The sequence below is a fragment of the Bos indicus x Bos taurus genome, chromosome 7 (assembly GCF_003369695.1).
Source record: "Bos indicus x Bos taurus breed Angus x Brahman F1 hybrid chromosome 7, Bos_hybrid_MaternalHap_v2.0, whole genome shotgun sequence".
Taxonomy (NCBI): Eukaryota; Metazoa; Chordata; class Mammalia; order Artiodactyla; family Bovidae; genus Bos; species Bos indicus x Bos taurus.
The window spans coordinates 50,030,892-50,049,290 of NC_040082.1; the positions used below are offsets into that span (position 1 = coordinate 50,030,892).

Below are 18,399 nucleotides of genomic sequence, written 5' to 3' on the forward strand. Positions count from 1 at the left end.
TGAAGCCAAAACTGGGTGGGAGGTAGATTTCAATCAATGTGGAGGAAGATTTTCCATCACCCATAGTTCAACACTGAGATGGGTTATTACAAAAACTACATTCATTTATACCATTTAAGTGTTAGTCGCTCAGTCGTGTCCGACTCTTTGCAACCTCATGGACTATAGCCTGCCAGGCTCCTCCGTCCTTGGAATTTTCCAGGCAAGAATACTAGAGTAGGTTGCTATTCCCTTCTCCAGGGCACTTTTCCCACCCAGGGACTGAACCTGGGTCTCCTACATTGCAGGCAGATTCTTTACCATCTGAGTCACCTAGGAAGTCCTTTCTACCATTTAGGACAGTCAGATACTTTCTTTGCATTTATAAGCCTTTATTTCAGTCACGTTATTGGAGTTTTATTAGTAGAAACCTATCTAGGAGTGAACAAGGGCTGATTCTCCCTGATGAAGTCATGGGCCATTGCAAACAAGCCCTTGCTGCCGGGGGTGGGGGGGAGGGGGGTTAGGGGGGTGGGGGCAGAGGAGGGTAGTGTGCAGCTGGGGGTGGGGCAGGGGGCAGGGGACTGAGACTTTGTGTTTCTAATGCAGTGGTTCCCAGGTGATACTGACGCTGCTGGTATGGGGACCACATTTTGAGAACTGCTGGCTTATACCAAGAATCTTTTCTGATCAAAAATGCAGTGTGGGGACTTCCCTGCAGTCCAGTGGTTAAACTCTGCCTTCCAATGCAGGCGGTGTGGCTTTGATCCCTGGTCGGAGAATTAAGATCCCACATGCCGTGGGGTACAGTCAAAAAGTTTAAAAAAAAAAAAAAGGCTGTATGGACTCACTTGTCCTAAAGCCCCTGCTAGCTTCTAACCCCTGGATGCTAATCCCTTGCCTGACCCCATCCATTAGACCCTTGCAATCAAATCCTCCTGTGCCCTCCTAGCCCCTGAAGCAAATCCTGAATCAGCTGTTCTAGGGGCTAAAAATACCTAGGCTCTCTGAAGACAGCTGAGGGGCTCAGGCGGTGTTTTCTGAAGGTAAGAATAGCTGGCACTTTAGAGTTAATTTTGAGAAGACGGCCAACCGCCAATGTAGAATACTTGGCTGCTCAAACTTCAGTGCCTAAAGCAGCCTTCGTTCTGAATGTTTTCAGGGTCTAATTCATGAAAGGGCAGTGGTTAGGTATGTGCCTGTCTGGGCTGGCAAGTAACTTACCTTTTTTGGTATTGTTCTAGAGTGGATACTGGTTAAAATTACCCTAGGAAGCTTCGGCCTGGTTCCAGACACATGGAAAATAGACTTCCCGTGCCAGCGCGTGCTGATGCCTTTTCAGCAGCCGCTTCTCCTCCCTGGGGGGTGGCTCTTCCCTGTGGCCCCTGCAGTCTGCTCTCCAGGCCTTAAGACTTCAGCAGCACATGAGGGGCCTCCAAGGCCTTTTTGTGGGGTAAGGGCCTGGGAGCCCCCCCAGGGTGCCCGGGGCATAGGGATCGGGTGAGGAAACTTCTAATGTGGGTGGGACTGCCTGTCCTCCTCCTATGAGAACATCAGACACGCAGAGGCTGGTGCTCAACAAACGCTCATTAATTTTATATGGATGTTGCCTTTCCCTTTTTCTGGGCTTCAGTTTTCTCAATTGTGAAGTAAGCAGTGGGATTTAGGGATCTCCAGGGTCTTCTCTGGTTTTACCATTCTGTGACTTAGGAGCCTGGCCTCATGAGCTTGGGCTGACAGTTGGCCTTTTCCAGTTCCCTGGTTTAAGGGCAGCAATGGGAAGTTCAGGATCTTTGGAGAGCCAGGTCTACACTTTTCGCCCAACTTTGTGTGCTCTAAGTGGGTTTCCTGTTTTCCACTGTCTGGTGAGAGACTCCCCCTCCACAAGAACAGAGGCCTCATCTAACTCCTTCAGAGCTCCATCTCCAACATCAGGGCAAAATAGAGGTGTAGGGATTCGTGAATGAATGCATGCACTCATCCACAGAAGCCTCTAGGGGGAGCCCATGATCTGCCCTTTGTTCCTGTTGCTTCTTCAAAGGTGGGTCAGTAGCAAGGCATTCCTCTCTCCCTCACTATTCCTCAGTTCAGTTCAGTTCAGTTCAGTCGCTCAGTTGTGTCCGACTCTTTGCGACCCCATGAATCGCAGCATGCCAGGCCTCCCTGTCCATCACCAACTCCCGGAGTTCACTCAGACTCACGTCCATCGAGTCAGTGATGCCATCCAGCCATCTCATCCTCTGTCGTCCCCTTCTCCTCCTGCCCCCAATCCCTCCCAGCATCAGAATCTTTTCCAATGAGTCAACTCTTCACATGAGGTGGCCAAAGTACTGGAGTTTCAGCTTTAGCATCATTCCTTCCAAAGAAATCCCAGGGCTGATCTCCTTCAGGATGGACTGGTTGGATCTTGCAGTCCAAAGGACTCTCAAGAGTCTTTTCCAACACCACAGTTCAAAAGCATCAATTCTTCAGCACTCAGCCTTCTTCACAGTCCAACTCTCACATCCATACATGACCACAGGAAAAACCATAGCCTTGACTAGACAGACCTTTGTTGGCAAAGTAATGTCTTTGCTTTTGAATATGCTATCTAGGTTAGTCATAACTTTCCTTCCAAGGAGTAAGCGTCTTTTCATTTCATGGCTGCAGTCACCATCTGCAGTGATTTTGGAGCCCCCCAAAATAAAGTCTGACACTGTTTCCACTGTTTCCCCATCTATTTCCCATGAAGTGATGGGACGGGATGCCATGATCTTAGTTTTCTGAATGTTGAGCTTTAAGCCAACTTTTTCACTCTCCACTTTCACTTTCATCAAGAGGCTTTTAGTTCCTCTTCACTTTCTGCCATAAGGGTGGTGTCATCTGCATATCTGAGGTTATTGATATTTCTCCCGGCAATCTTGATTGCAGCTTGTGTTTCTTCCAGTCCAGCGTTTCTCATGATGTACTCTGCATATACCCACCCCAAATTCTACCCTCTAACCACTCCTCCCCACAAAGTGCTGAGATTTTGCTTGGGTTACCTGCTCTAGGGGTGGAGTCTAGGGGGGAAGTTTTACCTGTCTATTACTTGTTGGAAAAGACTGATGCTGGGAAAGATTGAAGGCAGGAGGAGAGGGGGTTGACAGAGGATGAGATGGTTAGATTGTATCACTGACTCAATGGACATGAGTTTGCGCAAACTCCGGGAGATGGTGAAGGACAGGGAAGCCTGGTGTGCGGCAGTCCATGGGGTTGCAAAGAGTCTGTCACAACTGAGCGACTGAATAACAATGTTGCACCCAGGACTACTGAGGTGGTGTGACCTCTTTCCTGTTTCATTTGGCAGGTTGTAAGGCTGTCTTTGCAAATGCTGTCTTCTCCCAGAGAACTCTGGGCCCATGGGGCCTCTTTCCTGGCCTAAGAAGGCTAGGGTGGGCTCTGAGACCAAGGTTTCCTGCTGGTTTCCACACTCCCTTCTGCTGCCTTCAGGAATCTCTGGATTTTCCTTATAGGCAGAGAGGTAGTGGGATCCAGCTGTCATGTTTGGGCTTGTGGAAGAAGGTAGTGTAGGCATCTTGGCCTGTTTTTGTTCTGAGCTGTTCAGGCCTGCCTACCCAGACAAAGGAAGTTTCTGAGGACCAGTGAGCCCCACTGCAATCAGGCTGAGGATCAAGCGAATCTGTCCTGGTTGGCCTCTTCTGTGCACATAGCCTGAGGGATGAGAGGCTTATTAGGGACAAGTCTGATATTGGCCTTGGTCCTCCAGCCTAGTACCAGTGGTCATCAGTTACACCACGACAGCCCACAGCATCCTTATTTCAAACACAGGCCTTGACAAGAAATCATTGCATGTAGATTTCACCAGACCTGAGAGGAGGGGGAAGGAACAGCCCCATCCTGCATCTGGCTGACCTCCCTCCAGCACTCTTTCCACCCCTCTGATCTTGTATTCTGGAGATCACCTCTTCCTCAGGGCTGTTCTAAGCTGATTTGTTTAATCTCATCCCTTGTGTCCCAGGTACTGGTCTAGTAGCTAAGTCCTGAGCCATCTGCACGTGGTGTTCATTTGACCACAGGAATTGGTTCAGTAGGGGCCCAGTGAGCCCAGAGCCAGACTCTGCTTCAGGGGTTGTGAGAGAAGACCCTCTGGCCCTGGGAGCTGTTAGCGGCCATCTCTGACCACGAAAGAAATGATGACGCTGGCATTGCACTACACTCAATGCCTGCCCTGTGCCTGGACTTTAATAAGACCCTTTTATTGCTTAGGCTAGTTTGAGTTTGGTTTTTTACTACTGCCACAACCAAAAGTATTCTTACTGGTGTGTCGGCTTCCTATTTCCTATAATGACCAATGAGTGCACGCTATGTGCACTTCAAAGGCACCATCTCTTTCACTACCATCACTTCCGCATAATAAAAGCAGCTTCAGACAAGTTTGGGCCTCTGCTGCCTTGAAGGGTATTTTGTCCTATACTGAATTCAGTTAACTTTTAAGGAGAAGCTCTGGATTTCAGTTCTATGAATTCATCAAGAGACTGGGCAAATTTGTTCCTCACTTTGGGCTTTTATCTCCATCTCTACAAAAAGAGGGAAGTTAGCTGGATGATCTCTGGGACTCTTCCTGTTAGGAATTTACAATGCCAATGTCATTTGGCAGTGTCGTATCCTCATGGGGATCTGGGCCTTCCTCAGAACCAGCTTTAGCTGGTCTGGATAGGACTTGGGCATCCAGTCTCCAGCAGACTTCATCACAGCGTCCCTTTTCTCTTCTGGGTAGATATTTGGGGGGTGAGGCACAACTGCCTTCCACCAGCTGGGAACTTGTCTTCTTATAAGACAAGACTCTTAATGGACAGAATGGTCGTTTCTTCCAGTTGCCAAGGAAAAAAGTGTTCCTCTTCCTGTGGCCTGATATGTTTCCCTTTTTCCACTGGTTGCCAGGAGGCTCAGAGCTAGGCTGCCAGCTCTGCTGGGGTAACCATTTCTTCCTTGTATACTTCCAGGCATCTCCTTCAAATGCAGTGTTGTTTAAAAACTTGGATGGTGTCTAGTTAAAGTTCTTAACTAGGTACTTGCATCTAGGAAGCCTACCATAAATAGGAGCTATTATCCTGTCTTATTTATGTTTTCTCATCTTCCCTCTATTTGTAACTATCTGGTTACATATGTTTCATTGGAGGTGTTCCTTAGGTGCCTGTTGGGAGTAGACAATAAAGAAATTGGATTCAAAGTTTTCTGCCTTATATTCCCTACCACGGTTATCACCGTCTTCTACTTAGAAAACAAAGTCAGAAGCAGCTTAAGATGGACTTTTATTTCTTAAAAAAAAAAAAAATAAATAAGTGAATACATTGGCTTGAATGTTCTTCCTCTTCTTTTACTCTCCCCCTTCAAAAAAAAAAAAAAAAAAAACACCACTGTGAGAATCCTTAAGATGAAAAGGCAGAGAGTGGGTCACCAGGACCCACACTGGAGGGAAAGGACACTCCACACAGGAGGGGTCAGAGAAGGACTCTGTGGGTGCATGTGGCTTACACGATCTTGGCTGTTGTGAAGGGAGTCCTTCTTCAGCAGAGGCTGGACATTTCCAGCTCTCCTCGGAGCCCTCACAGCTCAGTCTTCACCTTATGCATCAAATCCTTTTGGTCAATCTTGTCTAGGTCCTGGTACCACCGGTTGAAAGCCAGCAGTGCCACGTTCTTGGCAGCCACAGCCGTCACCTCCACGGAGCTGGCCGCCCACTCCAGGGCATTGAGGTGGAAGAGCTGGTCATGCAGTGTGAACCGTGGGAGGGGGGTGTGGGGGCTATGGACGGGGTGGGCCTGCCACTCGGCCGTCTGGACTGAGTAATAGGAGCGAAAGAGGGTCTTCAGCTGGGACCGGAGGAGGGGCTGGGGGGACTGGACTCGCCAAACAGCGGCCTCCTGAGGCTGCTTTCGCCGGAAGCTGGCTGAGATGTTGACAGGACAGATGTTGTCCAGGGCACAGAAGAAGCTGGGGAAATCTGTGGTAAGGATATTGGCAAAGGGGAAAAGCTTAGGGTCGGGGAAGCCAAAGTAGGAAGAGTTGAGGTAGCCATGGACCAAGGAGACGACGGTGGGCTGGAAAGAGCCCTGGACGACATCGATGGGTGGGTCGAATCCTTCAAAGGCGATGGTGCTGCTGTTGTCCAGGTGCAGGGGGGTGGCGATGACCACTATGTCATAGTTGTCAGAGCCCGTGCCCGCCTCATTCTCATACCTGACCCGATACAAGGGTTTCCCCTCTGGATGGAGAGAGAGGAGAACACAAAAGTCAACTTCTTTCTCGGCTTCTACCCACTTATCTGCTGTCCAGGGCCTAGCACCGAGGGGACAAGACCCTGGGTGCAGCCGTGCCGTCCAGCTGCTGTGTCAGTTTTTCAATGCTGGTATGGTGGCAGGGCGAGCCCTGGACCGGAATCAGGAAACCCAAACTCTTTCTCTGGCTGTGGCGCTGACTAGCTAGGGAGCATGGGCAAGGCTGTGGCTCAGAGTCCTCAGTGGTCAAATGGATGGGGCTAGATGAGTGCAAGTCTCTGCTTTCTGCTCTGACATTTTAATCGGGACAACAGTGCCCTCTGGTGTCGCTTGGCAGTGCTGGGACCTGCACCCCAGCAGAGGAGTTTTAGGGATAGAGGAGGAAGTGTTCATTGTATAGGAAGGGAGTGGTTATGGCCCCTGCTCTGTCTATTTACCTGTTGGCTGCAGGGTCACAGTGGTCACCGTGGCATGGATCACGTTGGCCTTGGTGAGCTTCAGCAGACCAGAACAAACCAGCTTGTTGCCTCCCTCCACAGACCACAGGCTACCTTGGGCCCCCGCTAGAGACATGGCTCCTGGGCAAAAGGGGAGGGAGGGTGATCAGTGGCTTCTCAACCTCTAGGCAGTGGGGCTGGAGAGGCCAGCACCATCCTACTCAGGCCTCTGTCCCAGGCCAAGACTCCCCCCAACTCCTGCAGGGAGAGACAATACACAGAGATAGATACGATAGAATTCACAATGTTGTAAAGTAAAAACATTATGCTCAGTGCAAGAGCCCCTATAGAAGAACACAGATTGTATGATTCTATTTAAATAGACTGCCCAGAATGGGCAAATCCACAGAAACACAGAGCAGATTTGTGGTTGCCTAGGGCTGGAAGGCTAGGGGATGTTGGGGGAACTGATGGCTACAGGGATGAGTTTTGAGGGCAGTGAAAATGTTCTCAAATTGATTGTGGTGATGGAGACACGGGTGTATGTGTGTGCACGCTCAGTCTCTCAGTCATGTCTGGCTCTTTGCGACCCTGTGGACCGTAGCCCACCAGGCTCCTCTGTCCATGGGATTTTTTTCCAGTGAGAATTCTAGAGTGGGTTGCCATTTCTTCCTCCAGGGGATATTCCCGACCCAGGGATTGAACCCATTGCTTCTGTATTAGCAGGTGAATTCTTTATTGCTGTGTCACCAGGGAAGCCAGATGGAGACACAACTCTGAGTGGTCTGAAAGCCATTGACTCCTACATTTTAAATGCGTGCACTGCATGATACATGAATTATATATCAAAGGATACCTACAAGGTGCTGGGAGAATGAGCAGGGTCATCTTGCTGAGGGGACACTAGGCAGGACCAGAAGGCTGGGAAGGAACGAGCAGCGGCCAGAGGAAGAGTATCCTAGGCATGTGGGAGGTACTTGTTAATTATAAACCCTTTCATTCATTTATTTAGCAAAAATGGTCTGAGTGCCTATGATGGTCAGCACTGTTGTAAGGATTTCTCAGTAAACAAAGGAGAAAGATTCCCATTGGGAAGCCTGCATTCGAGTGGGAGGAGATAAAATAAGTCAATTCAGTAGCCTGGTAGGGCAAGGGGACCAGGACTCCTGGGGGTGGGAGAGGTTATGCAGCTTCAATGAAAAGGCAACATCTTCACAGAGACATGGGAAGCAAGAGTTTACTATGACTGCGTCTCCAGGAAGGTTCTTCCAGGCAGAGGGATGGCCACACAAAAGCCTCAAGGTGGGAGAGTACCTGGGACGCTGGAGACACGGCAAGAAGACCAGAGTGGCTGGTCTGGGGTGCGTGAGTGGTGAGATGGTGAGGCCTAGACCACAGGGCCCTGCAGACCACTGGAAGGACTTTGGATTTTCCCTGAAGGAAAGTAGGAGCCATTACAGTCTTACATGCAGGCCTGTCAGGATCTGTCTTTTGTTTTAAAAGGATCATCTGGGTGAGGTGTTGAGCTTGGAGGGGCCAGGGAGTGGGCAGAGGGTGGGGGACCTGGTAGGAGACTTGTAGCAATCCTGGTGAAGGATGCTAGTGCTTAGACCAAGGAAGAGGCATTGCTAGGAAGCAGTCAGGTTCTAGGTATACATGGAAGGCAAAGCAGATGGGATTTCTTGACATATGACACAAAGGGTATGAAAGAAAGCAATGATTCAAGGTTTTGGCTGTAGCAACCGAAAGGAGTAATTACCAGCCAGCCTATGGGGAGGCTGGGAGGGGCAGGCTTGAGGGGAAAGATCAGAAGCTCAGGTTTGGGTGCACTGAGTCTGAGATGCCCATTAGCTGTTCCAGTGTGGACACAGGGTGACGGCTGACACATGAGCTTGCAGTTCTGGAGACAGGTCTGGGCTAGAGGTCATGTTTGGGAGTCAGGTGGGTGGAACTGAAGCCCCAAGACTGGCTGAGCTCACCAAGGGAGGCTGAGTAGTTGAGAGCAGAGGAGGACACAGGACTGAGCCTGGGCCTTCCATGTTAGGAGGCAGGAGAGGAGAAGAACCCAGCCAAGCAGGCCAGTGAGTGCCTGTGTAGTTCCTTGGCCTTGAATGCCCCTCCCCAGCCCTCACCGCCCCAATAAAATCCTACTGTATCTTTCAAGGCCCAGAATAGTTACCACACCTTGGGGAAGATGTGCCTTGATGTCTTTCTTGGGCAGATCTGTGTCCTGTGCTGGAAGATGGTGGGTGATATATGTGCCTGCCCACCCCAGTAATGAGCTGGGAAGATGCAGTGCTCTAATAAGTGGAATCCCAGGGGCCCAGAGGTCTTAGCGGGGCAGATTATGAAACCAATCCAAACAGGAGTGGCAGAAACATCCCAGACCTGAGATCTGAGCTTCCCTTTCACTGTGAAGTGAGGTGAACACCATCTCCTGCCAACTGAGAGGACGGATGCCAGAATCAAAGGGTGTTGGGGTGATGTCATGTACTGAGTTGGGTAAATGTAAGGTTATTACAAGGAGGGCTGGGGAAGGGCAGGTGGGCAGGCTGAGGGCTGGAGGCTTACCGGCAAAGGCGGGCATCGCTGCTGACTGGCCATAGCTGGCCCGCAGAACGGCGGAGACTACGTCGTCGATAAAGCGCTGGGTGACGCCCACCTGGAGCAGGGACTCAGCCACGGAGCGCTGGGTCATGTTGACGAAGGCAGATTCTCCCAGCGAGTAGAGCAGTTCCTCCACACCCGAGAAGGCATAACCGTGGGCCTGGTACTTATAGATCCTGGGAGACATATGGACCCAGAGCTCTTGTGCAGAAAGGCCTTTCTGCTGACCACCTGCCGCTGGGTCACTGCACCTGGGGGCCCACCCCTCCTCTCCATGTAGGGGTGGGAGAGGAAGCTTGTTATGTTACCTTGGCCTATTTGCTGGCTATGGTGGGCCCGTCCCACCTTAAGGGACAGCCCAGAGGGAAGGGCAAACACTTTGGATCCCACCAGAACCTGGCTTCACATGGTGGCTCCTCTGAATGACAATCATATCACCTCTCAAGTCGCTCCCTGATGAGGTTGCAGTCCTCTTCTCACTCAGCTGGGACTGCCAAGCAGTGGTCCATGCCCACCCCCACTGACATATCCCCTCTCCAGCAACAACAGCTCTTCCCTGGCTTCTAGGACCACACTGGACCCCATGGCAGCTGCTTTATGCCAAAGTTGTCACCCTCTCTGCTGGCTTGGCCTGTCTTCCCCTGTGTCTTGGTCCAACGAGGCTCCCACTCACCCCCTCGCTAATGTCTTCTTCCCCCACGACTCTCCCCACCTTGAGGACTGGCATTTGCCTGGAGCTGTCGGCTGATGGACTTTTGGATAGTGGCCTTTGGAATGTTGCTTCTGCTCGGGCTGTTCTGTAAATGTGCCGGGTTTGGTTGTTGACAAGAAGCCCAAATGGAGGTATCCAGAAAGCAATTAGAGACTGCTTAGGTAGTGGGTCTGGAACTTAAGGGGAAACTGGGGCTCACAGGTGGAGGTTGTCTCCCACAAAAGGGAGAACTTGGTGCTGGGGTAAAATTGACAAGGGAGAAAAATATATGAAAGAGGAAAGAGAAGTGAAGAACTAACTTTGGGGATACCCAGAGAGTACAAGGAAGAAGTGCCATAAAAAAGCATAGTTATAGGAGTGGGAAGAGCAGAGAAGTGCCAGAAACCAGGAAGGAGGCCTGGAGGCCATGAACAAGTGTCTGATCCTGAAGTCTCTGCACCTAGGCCAGGAAACGGAGAACCTTTGGAAGGACTGACTGTCGGGGAGAGCTGGGGACTAGCCTGGTGAGTGAGTGGACTATGAGGGGTTGACAGAGTGACAACAGGATACTTATCCTTCTTATTTGGAGTTGATGGGGAGGGGGCTGGGGCATAAGGAGGAGGAACTGGTAAAGAAAGGTGTTTGTTCTAGATAGGCCTGGAGGACAGAAGAGTTTGTAAATGGTGGTCCACAGGTTGCTTGTGGCCTGCAGGTATGTCTTATTTGCCTTGTGAGATGAACTGGTTGCACATATTGAAAAACTAATCTCACATACAACTGGATTTCCAGTTTCTTCTGAAAAACCGGAATTTGCCCTGTAAGGCTGGCATTCCCACGTGGCCACAGGGGGTTTGAGCAGAGGGCTAGCTGCCCATTCCGATAGGGCCTGGCTCTTCAGGACCCCTCACTGCTTATCCTTCCCTTTCACTAAACTGCTTCATTTATTCATACCCCAGGCAGGCCCTTGAAGGTGGCTGAGTTTGCAACCCATGCTTTTTTTTGGCCAGAGCACAAGGGATGTGGGATTTTTTAGTTCCCTGACCAGGGATCAAACCCATGACCCTTGCACTAGAAACACAGAGTCTTAACCACTGGACCACCAGGGAAGTCTTGCAACCCATGCTTTTATTTACCAGTTTAGCTAAGGGAAAGAGGATGCCAGTGTGACAACAGGAGAGACAAGTACTGCTGTACTAAAGTAAGTCCCTTCCTGATGCTGGGGGTGTGCTCAGAGTCTGGGTGGAATTCTCACACCCAGTGAGTACCTTTTCCATTTTGACAATGTACAGTCAAGTTGGTTCCTTCTGCACCTCTTTTCCTCTCTCCCTCTGGAAGGCCCTCCCCAAGGCTCTGCCCAGCCCTACCTCATGAACTTCTCCATGACCTCCTCCACCCACATCTGCAGTCTCAGGAAGCTGATGCCGTAGTGCCACCAGAGGCGGAAGAGGTTCAGCAGGTACCAGTCTGTCTCCTCCAGCACGAAGTTCTCCCCATTGAAGATGGCGCTCCTGCCTCCCACCTCGCGCCGGTGCCGCAGCCCTGAGGAGACAATGAAGAGGCCCTTAGGTCCCCTACAGAGGCCCCCCTGAACCCCAGGGGAACCTAGCAATGCCAGAAGCTTAAATTCAGGGCCATCCTGAAGGATGGCTCCACTAAAGGGAATGTGACACTATGTTTGGTGCATCTGTGCTGCTTGTTCAACAACAGTAAACAGTGTGCTGGGGAGATGTCTGGCCCGCCTAGTCAACAAAGAAATGAAAATTAAACTCATATTCCGTTTTAGATGTTTTCCTAACAGGGATCCACTCAGCCATGAGTGAGGGAGATTCAGTCGTCATCCTGGATCGTCTAGGGGCTGAGAGCCACGGGGCTTGCTCTGGAATGGTGGCCCGGGGCACCAAGGCCACAGGGAAGAAATCACAGCTCCTGATAACCACCTGCACTCTACAACTAACAGAGCACCGAAGCTTTGGATCTCACTTCATCCTCTCACAGTCTCGGGAGAGGCAGAACAAGAGTCAGTATCCCCCAGGTAAAGATGGATGGATGGAAAATGAGGCTTAGAGATTATAGGGCCTGCCCTAAGTCATGGACTTTTCTTTCTTTCCCTCCTATTCCTGTCCCTAAATCACAAAGTTCCCCTACCCAGACGCAACCAGTAAGTATATTCCTTCACCATCCTTCTAGAGATCTTTTGTGCCAACACTTATAAATGTGTACACATCTGTGAGCTGTCTCTCCCTCCACCTACCCCCATATACTATTAATATACACAGTGGCCTGCACCTTACTGACATGTGCATCTTAAGAGAGTGTTCTATACCTGGGCATACAGGACTTGGCTACTGAATAGTCTGCTGTGTGCTTAAACAATATTTAGTCTCAGATCCTAGTGGATGGGCAGGTAGAATATTTTCAACTTTTTACTATTACAAACAGTGCTGTAACGAGTAACCTTGTGTGTCTGCTGCTCTGTACATCTGTGAGCACACTTACGGGATCACTTCTGAGAAGTGGAATTTCTGCATCCAGTGGTACATATATTTGTGGTTTTGACAGATGCTGCTGGGGTTGAATCTCAGCTCTCTCGCTTATTAGCTGTAGGGCCTTAGCCCAGGTGTATGAGCCTCAGTTGCCTTGGGAGGAGATACAGCACCCATCTTGCAGGCTGGTAGGAGGATTAGAAGTAATGTCTATGTATGACCCAGAAGGATGCCAGGTGCTTGGCAAGCACACAGCATGTGGAAGCCGTTATGATTATAGATTACTGAGAAGCAGTAAACTGATGGGGAGAGAAACTAGTCTGGGGGTGGGGCTGTCAAACCTGAATTCTAATCCGGGCTCTGCAACTAACTCACTGTGTAACCTCAGGCAAGTTCCTTCCCCTCTCTGGTCTCAGCTGCTCCATCTGTAAAATGAGGAGATTGGGCACATGACCTTCTGGCCTTGACCATCTGGGTCACCTGGGAAGGGCCCGAGGGCTGCCGCCAGCCCAAGGATGGTGCACTCACCCAGCTGCTTGACGAAACCCTGCATGTGGAGGCTCAGGGAGTGAAAGGAGGCGGCGCCACTCTCATAGTGCTGCTTGTTGACGGAGATGGTGGCTAGGCGGCCGCCCACGGTCCCCTTCTCAAACACGTCGATCTGCACCCGGGGGCCAAAGTGCTGTTGGAGGAAGTGGGCCACAGCAGAGCCCCCGATTCCAGCTCCAACCACAGCTGTCATCAGGCCCAGGAGGCAGGCGTGGGGAGAGACAGAGCAGGGGTGTGAGACTGTGGGTCACTCCTTCTCAGTCTCCTGGGCCAGTGGTTTCCTAGGTACTCGCATCTCATAGGCTTCTAACATCTCAAAAAGGAAATCTGTAGACTAGTGCTTAGTAAAGTGTTAGCTTCTCAGTCTTTCCGATTCTTTGCAACCCCATGAACTATAGCCTGCTAGGCTCCTCCACCATGGAATTCGCCAGGCAGTAAAGCTATCAAACAGCAAAGTACAACCTGCAAACTACCACCTACTATAACCCTTATTTTATAAAGAAAAAGACAAGTTAGCAGCAAAGGGGCAGGGAAGAATCTCAAAATTTATTTAAGGGAATAAATCTAGCTTTATACAAACTCATTGAAAGTCAAAGTGAAAGTCACTCAGTCGTGTCTGACTCTTTGCAACCCCATGGACTGTATGTAGCCTGCCTGGCTGCTCTGTCCATGGAATTCTCCAGGCCAGAATACTGTTCCCTTTTCTAGGGGATCTTCCCAACCCAGGGATCGAACCCAGGTCTCTCACATTGCAGGTGGATTCTTTACCATCTGAGCCACCAGGGATATTTTACTATGAATTGGTGAATACCTGGTCACTGCCAGGTAATTAGGTTAGATTAGTATTAGGAATCCACTCCTTAATCCAGGGGTTGGCAAACTACAGCCTGAGAGCCAAATCAAGGCAGATTTCTGTTTTTGTAAGGTGAAGCTTTATTGGAATGGAACCATGCACTTTCTTTTGCTTATTGGCTATGGCTCTTTCATGCCAGGCAGAGTTGAGTAAAGTTGGAACAGAGGCTATAAGCACAGCCTAAAATATTTACTCTCTGGCATTTAACTTAAGAAGTCAGCCAACCCTTGGTCTATTGCAACTTCTCACCTGACACTTAAGTCATTTCCACATCCATGTTTGCCAAGCCTCGAATGCACCCTGTGACAGATAACTAGTCACTATATAGGGCACTCTATTCCACTTTGGACTCTTGTTATAGTTTCAGCTTTTTGACATCTTTTTGGGTCTTACCTACTGTCTTTACTTCTCCTCCTTCTTTCCTTAGTTGCAAACTTAGTTCATATACCACCAATATTCTGATCCAAGTCACTGAGAAAAGTGTGTTACTGGTCAGGGCTCTGAGGTGCTGCTAGGAACCACTGACCAAACAGATAGTAATCATTACACAGCACTGAGAGGATAGTGAAGCAGCTGTGAAGCTACTGAGTTGGACAGCCACGCTACCCACAGTTTTTGCCCACCAGGTATCTAAGACACAGCTTTCCTCTCACCTGACAATCTAGTAACATATCAAAGAGAAGGAGATTTGTCCTTACTAGACCCATGTTGGGCTTTCCAGGTGGCGCAGTAGTCAAGAATTTGCCTGCCAATGTAGGAGGTACAAGAGACGCACGTTCGATCCTTGGATCAGGAAGATCCCCTGGAGGAGGAAATGGCAAAACCCACTCCAGTATTCGCGTGCGCACGTGTGCACGCGCACACACACACACACCCACTTGTTGGATCCTAAGACTACTAACTCTTGTCAAGAAGGCAAAACTACAAGTTGCTTTATGATCTGGTCTCCATTTACTTATTCCATGTCCTGCCTCAGCCTTGCAACACTCCACCTTTTTGTCTGCCTCAATTTCTTTTTTTGGCCATACCATGCAGCATATGGATCTTAATTCCTTGACCAGGGATAGAACTCGTGCCCCCTGTAGTGGAAGCACAGAGTCTCAACCACTGGACTGCCAGGTTAGTCCCCTGCCTCAGCTTCTTTTGCTGTGGAACAGACTTCGCCCTGTCAGGCCTGTGCCTTTGCCCACGTCGTTCCCTTTGTCAGAAACGCTCTGTTGTCTTTTGCCTTGCTGACCTCTGTGGCCCTTATATGTCATTCTTAGCTGGCTGGCCTGACCTGCCTAAGACAACTGTCCCTCCTACATATTCCCACAGCATACTCTCCTTACCCTGGCCTGGTCCATGGGACACTACTCAAATGATCTGTCAAGGACTGAGGGTCCCTATGTCCCCAGATTCTGGCAGGCAGTAGAGCTCACTATTGCATTTTGAAAGAACAAATTACTTCTTTATTCTCAGTGTTTACAAAGCCGCTTCCAAGGATACCCTTTAACCTTTTAAACCAAGTGCTTCCCACCCTTTCCATTTTTGACAAAGCCCTGAATTACCCTTTCCCCACCCCCCACCCCAGAGAAATTGCTATCACAAGACCTGGAAGCTGCCTAAAGGCTATAGGGAAGCAGAAGACCTCATCTCACTAAGAAATGGCTCCTTCAACACCAATGACCTGACACCTGCTCTCTAGTCTGTGGTAAGATTTGCTGGACATAGAATGAATGGAACAGAGAGGGCCCTGTAGCAATGTAGATTGGGATCCTGGAGGATAGTGGGTTTTACCAGTGAGCAGAAACCCATTCTCTGCAGAGAGAACAGCATAAGCAGGGCCCGGGTGGGATTCTGGGGGACTTTTAAGGGTCTGATGCCACACCGAGGTGTTCAGATTTGATCATGAAGCAGCCTGAGGGTTACAACATCTTAACAGGAAGCCCCTCATTCCCATTGTGGGTAGAGTCCAAGCCACTGAGGATGCACAGAGGCTCTTATCAGAGCAGTGAGGAAAATTAAGAAAGTTGCAGGAAGCTTGGCATTGCCAAATCTCTTGCCTTGATGATGCCTGGGGTGAAGTGGGTAGGACCAGCTGGAATGAGGCAGGCAGCAAGTTCTGCATTGGCAGAAATGGTTGAGCTGTGAGAAGGTCCTACCCCTTCCTCAGTGGTCACTGGTAAATGCCATGCTCTGCTGCCCTTTCTCAAGAGATGCGGGAGCCCTGCACATCAAGACCTTGCCTGCCTCATTCTTCCCCATCCTTCAAAGCCTGGCTCCAAATCCATCTCCTTCATCAAGCCTTCTCTATCCATTCCAGCTCTCAGGATTCTCTCTCCTCTGAAAACCCTAAATGTTTAGTCCTAAATTGATTTCTGGCACGCTTCAGCCTGTCTTAATCCTTTATGGCCTGAGCTGGGGTTTGGTAATGCAGACCTTAGCACTGCACTGGCCCCATTATGTCTGTGGTATTCCCATGGGGCAGCCCTCCCTCCGAGTGAGAGTCACTCCTCTCCCACACCAGAAACCCAGCATCTCTGTCTACAGGAATCTGATATATGAGGGACTTGAAAATCTTTGATTCATGTTGAATTAAAATGACAAATGTTAAGAGAAAAAAAGTATAAACAAATATGGAATGTTAGTCAGTTATATACATGATGAAGTATTTAGAAGTATGTCCTCATGTCTGCAATTTATTTTGAAAAGCATTAAAATCTAAGATGGATTAATGGACATGTGATAGGTCTGTGATAAAGCAAATATAGTAGCAGTTTCTTAACAACAGAATCTAGGTGCTGGGTAAAGAGATGATCAATGTGTAAGTCTTTCAACTTTGGTCTAGGTTTGAAAATTTTCAACATAAAATGTTGGGGGGAAAAAAGCAAATAAATAAGAAGACTGCTGTGAAAAATTCCTCATTTTGTCATTCAACAAATCTGTCCCCAGAGGACTTACCATGGTTTCTGTCTCTCCTAGAACTGTCTCCTACCCTCCATGAGGTTTTTGGCTTAGATGTTGCTTCTAGGAAGCCCTCCCAGAGCCCACAAAGACGGGTGACTGCCCTTCCTCTATATTCACAGTCTTTCTCAGCCTCAGCACTAACTTCCTTGTATTGTGCAGTCTCTCCTCCTCCGGACAGGAACTATGAACCAGTGCCTGCTACACAGACGACCCTCAATAAACCTGTGTGAATGACATCATCCAGACAGACCAGAGTCCTGGGGGCACCTGGCAAAGAGCCAGGTCGAGGGCAGATACTTAACGCCCCTGAACCTTCTGGTGAGATCAGTGACCAGTCCTGCCCCAAGGGTCTTTTCTGCCCCAGGTAGCCCTGGACACAGGCCCACGCCTCCCTCCCCATCAGCACCTTGCCTACTGCGGTCCCCTTCCTCGCCCAGTCGCAGTGCCTCGGCTCTTCTCCACCCAGCTCCTCTCCCGAGGACCCCTCCCTCGTCCAGCTGCCTTCCCCTTCCCCCATCCAGCTGCTCCCGGCTGACAACCCTTTTCCCTCGCAGCCCTCCCCAGATCTACACCCCACCCAGTCCTTCCCGCACCGATTTTACTGGGCCGGGCATCGCCTGTAGCGGCGGCAGCGAGGAGCGCGGCCAGCGCGGCGAGGAGCCGGGCAGCGTGGGCCATGGCGGGCAGCGATGGGGGCAGCACGCCGGGGCTCGGGCACTGGAGGGTTGGCGCTGGGCTCCCCGCCCCGCCCCAGCGCCCAGATGGCTCTTCCGCCTTCCAGCCTCGCTGGTCACAGCTTCTTATTGGACAAGCGGCAGTCCCTCTTCGGCACGAGGCCCTCATTAGCCGCATCTCTCTAGGGGCAGGCTCTGTCATTGGCAACTTCTCCGTCCCGCCTCCTGGATGCGGTTTCCTCATTGGCTGGCTTGTCTTGCTCCGGCGCAGGTGCGCGCGCTTTGGGTACTCAGCATCAGGACCCGGGCCCAGCTCCGGGGAGATTGATGATAGAGAAAGAACTGCAGCTTTGACGATCTCCGTTCAAATCCAACCTCTGAGCGTTAGTAGCTCTGTAACGTGCCTTCTCCGTGTCCCATACAGTCTCCTGCTCTACCTTTCTAGGTGGTTGTGACAATCACGTGAAATAAGGCACGTGAAATCACTTGGCAGTGTCTGCAAGTGCTGGAGATTGCTGACCAACCATGCAGCCAGGATGGCTAGACGCTACTTGTTTCAGCATGCTGAAACAAAGCCAGATGCTTTCCAGACTGCTGTTAGTTACCACGTGTCTTTGCGGCTTTGACACACAGTTTGTGTCTCTGCCTTCTGCTTCAAAAACAAAAGGTAAGAGTTTCATCCACTCTTAGAGGGGAGAGGAAAGGTAGAAAGAAGAGATAAACTCCATTTTCACTCTCTAAGGAAACAAAAGCAGCTTCACTATGGCTAGTTAGCTACAGTATAAAGGACAGATTTCCTCTCACAGAAAATAAAATTGGGGATGAGTTTCAAAATAAAATAAGGAAAATTCATGTGTATTCAGTCAGATTATGGCTAAGAATAGAAATAGAAAGGACTCTGTGAAGAGTAAAAGGTC

At 50.0% G+C, this 18,399-nt stretch overlaps 1 protein-coding gene across 2 annotated transcripts; it reads right to left on the reverse strand.

Annotated features, from left to right (window-relative positions):
• Positions 1-5,256: 5,256 nt before the first annotated feature.
• PCYOX1L (prenylcysteine oxidase 1 like) lies at positions 5,257-17,557 on the reverse strand. Of its 2 annotated transcripts, XM_027546011.1 has the most exons (6): positions 17,402-17,557; positions 12,986-13,192; positions 11,339-11,513; positions 9,248-9,459; positions 6,677-6,817; positions 5,257-6,226 (listed from the first exon to the last, which is right to left on the reverse strand). In XM_027546011.1, the coding sequence occupies exons 1-6, from the start codon at positions 17,484-17,486 to the stop codon at positions 5,568-5,570; spliced, it is 1,479 nt and encodes a 492-aa protein (XP_027401812.1). In that variant the 5' UTR covers positions 17,487-17,557; the 3' UTR covers positions 5,257-5,567. The 2 variants fall into 2 exon arrangements, with proteins under 2 accessions (XP_027401812.1, XP_027401813.1); XM_027546012.1 differs by lacking the exon at positions 12,986-13,192 and having other exon boundaries at positions 17,402-17,556.
• Positions 17,558-18,399: the final 842 nt, after the last annotated feature.